At 43.0% G+C, this 3,297-nt stretch overlaps 1 protein-coding gene across 1 annotated transcript; it reads left to right on the top strand.

Moving 5' to 3' along the window:
* Positions 1-1,413: 1,413 nt before the first annotated feature.
* On the top strand, positions 1,414-2,983 carry LOC612497 (ribosomal L1 domain-containing protein 1-like). Its single transcript, XM_038559180.1, is given in 4 exon segments — positions 1,414-1,803; positions 1,805-2,326; positions 2,328-2,861; positions 2,864-2,983. Coding segments are annotated over 4 exon segments (1,566 nt in total).
* The last annotated feature ends 314 nt before the right edge of the window (positions 2,984-3,297 follow it).

Raw genomic sequence — 3,297 nt, 5'->3', positions numbered from 1 at the left:
TCCTGGCATCAAGTTCTGCATTGGGCTCCCCACAGGGAGCCTGCTTCTCCCTCTGCCTGTGTCTCTGCCTCTCTGTGTGTCTCTCATAAATAAATGGATAAAATCTCTTTAAAAACAACAACAACAAAAAAGGGATCCCTGAGTGGCTCAGCGGTTTGATGCCTGCCTTCGGCCCAGGGTGTGATCCTGGAGACCCTGGATCGAGTCCCACATCTGGCTCCCTGTGTGGAGCCTGCTTCTCCCTCTGCCTGAGTCTCTGCCTCTCTCTCTCTCTGTGTCTCTCATGAATAAATAAATAAAATTTAAAAAAAAAAAAGCAAAAACAAACAAAAAGAAATGGACTGCTGAGGATGCTTAATTTAAAATATAAAGACTAAAATTTCTGTTAGACACAAGATCAGAAAATAAACCCAGCTCCGAAAAGTGTATTTCACTCTCTTATCGCACACACAATAAGACACATACATGTATTTAGAAAACTAGTTTACATTGAAAAACACAAGACAGGATTTTTAAGAACCCAAATATGATATATGTTTATAGTACTTATAAGCATTAATATGTATGTATATAAACATCTGTGCATATGTGTGTGCATACACCATGTTCAATAATTTGATTTTTGGTCTTTTAAAAGGGAAATCGGGGATCCCTGGGTGGCGCAGCAGTTTGGCGCCTGCCTTTGGCCCAGGGCGCGATCCTGGAGACCCAGGATCGAATCCCACGTCGGGCTCCCGGTGCATAGAGCCTGCTTCTCCCTCTGTCTGTGTCTCTGCCTCTCTCTCTCTCTCTGTGTGACTATCATAAATAAATAAAATTTAAAAAATAAATAAATAAAAGGGAAATCACCTGTCAATCTCTGTGGTTTAAAAGTATATATAATATTTGAGTTCTTAAATAAAAATCCTGTTTTGTGTTTTTTGATGTAAACCAATTTTTTAAATGTCAAACTAAACCAAAATATTTTTCCAGTTACAATTCACCAAAAAAATAGATTAGCAGGGAAGAAACTCATTAACATAGCACTATTCAATAGAAATGTATTAGTGCCACCCTGTGGCAAGCTTCATACTTTGTAAAATCTTGTACAAGTGAAGAGGCTACATTTATTGGCTTTAGCTGTCTTTATTAAAAAAAAAAAAAGAGTTTTTAACCTACAAACATTCTTATTGTAATAGTACTTCTCTGAAAGCAATTTTAATGTCTTTTGTATTAGGATCCCCAATAACCACACATGGCAGGTGCTCCATAAATGTATACTCTAATGAGCTGAATGTGCTTATGATTTATTACTACTTAAAACTAGAAGAATTTAATTTAAAGAAATAACCAAGAAAATGAACAAAGGGTTGGGTATAAAAATATCCACTGTAGAGCCCTGGGTATCACACGCTTGCGCGAGGCGAGAGCCACATGGAGGGTTCAGCTCCCCCCTCACCATCCTCCTCAACTGCAGCCTCAGCCTCCACTCCAGAGACGGAGGAGCAGCTGGACCAAGGGCAGATGAGAAAAGCGGTGGAAGCTCTGTTTGCACACCCCAGGTCCAGGAAGAACGCGAATGGCTTGCTTTTGAATGAGAATGAAAATTTATTTTTGATGGTGATATTATGGAAGATTCCAAGTAAAGAACTGAGGGTCAGACAGGCCTTGCCTCGTGGTGTTCAATCAGATTTAACAGATATTTCTTTACTTACCCAGGATGAACCCAATTTAACTCCTGAAAAGACAGGATGGTTTTACAAGAAGCTTTTGAACAAGCATGGAATTAAAACCCTTTCTCAGATTACCCCCTTCTGAACTCTAAAAAAAGGAGTATAAAGCCTATGAAGCCAAGCTCTGCCTCTTGGGAAGTTCTGATTTCTTCCTTACTGATGCGACAACCAGGTGGCTCTTACCGTCGCACCTCGGGAGACATTTCTACCACAGAGAGAAAGTTCCAGTACCTGTGAACCTTCTGGCCAAGAATTTATCCAGGGATATTAATGAGTGCATAGGTGGCACCGTGTTAAACATCTCTAGGAGTGGTTCTTGCAGTGCTATCCGCGTTGGCCACACTGGGATGGAGGTGGAACACGTCATTCATAACCTCATGGCTGTTTCGAAGAGGCTTTCACAAAAGTTGCCAGAGAAGTGGGAGAGCGTGAAACTCTTGTATGTGAAGACGGCGAGGTCAGCTTCCCTGCCCATCTTTTCCTCATTTGTCAGCTGTCAGGATGAAGCCAAGGGAATGTGCACTCCTAGTCAGAAGAAAAAGGAAGCAAAGAAAAAACAAAAACAAAAAGAGCATTGTGAAAAACAAAAAAAGAAGAAGGAAAAAAAGGCTTATGAAACAGGCTAGAAAGGCCGCATTGGCCCCGAAGGAAGAGGATGCGGACCCCAAAACTAGTGATGCTGCTGCAAAGGACCCTGCCCCCCAGAAGGAGAAGGTGCAAGCTTGTGAGAAGAAAGAGGCCGGTAGAGGAAAAACCCAGCAGAAGGTGCAAGATGAGTCCAAAGACGAGATCCCACTCCTCATACCAATAGGGAGTCCAGCGAAAGAAAACGTAGAGATGCAAAACCACGCTGCAGGAAAGAAGTCTCAAAAAAAGAGCCTTGGTCCCAACAGACCCCATGGAATAAAGAGAAAGGCCTTTCTGGGTTTGGAGACCCCAAAGGCTGCAGAGCCCAAGACTCCAGGTAACGGCCTGGAGAAGAAGCCAAGAATCAAAGAAGAGGCAGAGAAAGAAAGAAACTCTTCACTGGGGAAAAAAGACCCAAGACAGAAGACCAAAAAGCCAGGGGCCAAGTTCTTTACTACTGCTAATAAATCTGCAAAGAAAGCTCCCCACACTCCCAAACAGTGGCCCCAAAAGCGCAAAGTACTCCCAGTCAACCTAAAAAGTCAAGAGACTCAAGCAGAAGGCAACCTCTGAACTCCCCCAAGAGCTTTTTGAAAATGCCAGCATCCCAAGCCCCCACTCCTTGCAGCCTTCTCCAGGCGTGAGGCCCAGACTTAAATATTTTTTAGAACCTTCCTTCGCAGGTAATTCTGACGTATGTTTGTGGGCGAGAGAACCAGTAGTTGTGAAGTAAATCCATTTTTTAAGTTGCCCTTCTGTGTATTTGCTAATATGACAGGGGAAATACAGTGCTTGTCTCTGCTTCTCTGAGGCTGGCCATTTACTTACTAAAGTACCATTTACTGCGCAGCAAACTGCAGGCCTTCCCGATACTGTTGCTTTGACTTGAATCCTTAACATGTGGTCCTTACCCCGTCTGCTTTCCACCGTCTGTTCACCAAGGCTCCATTACCCTGGT

The sequence above is a fragment of the Canis lupus genome, chromosome 15, assembly GCF_011100685.1.
Source record: "Canis lupus familiaris isolate Mischka breed German Shepherd chromosome 15, alternate assembly UU_Cfam_GSD_1.0, whole genome shotgun sequence".
Lineage (NCBI taxonomy): Eukaryota > Metazoa > Chordata > Mammalia > Carnivora > Canidae > Canis > Canis lupus.
This window is presented reverse-complemented; position numbering and strand designations above follow the sequence as displayed.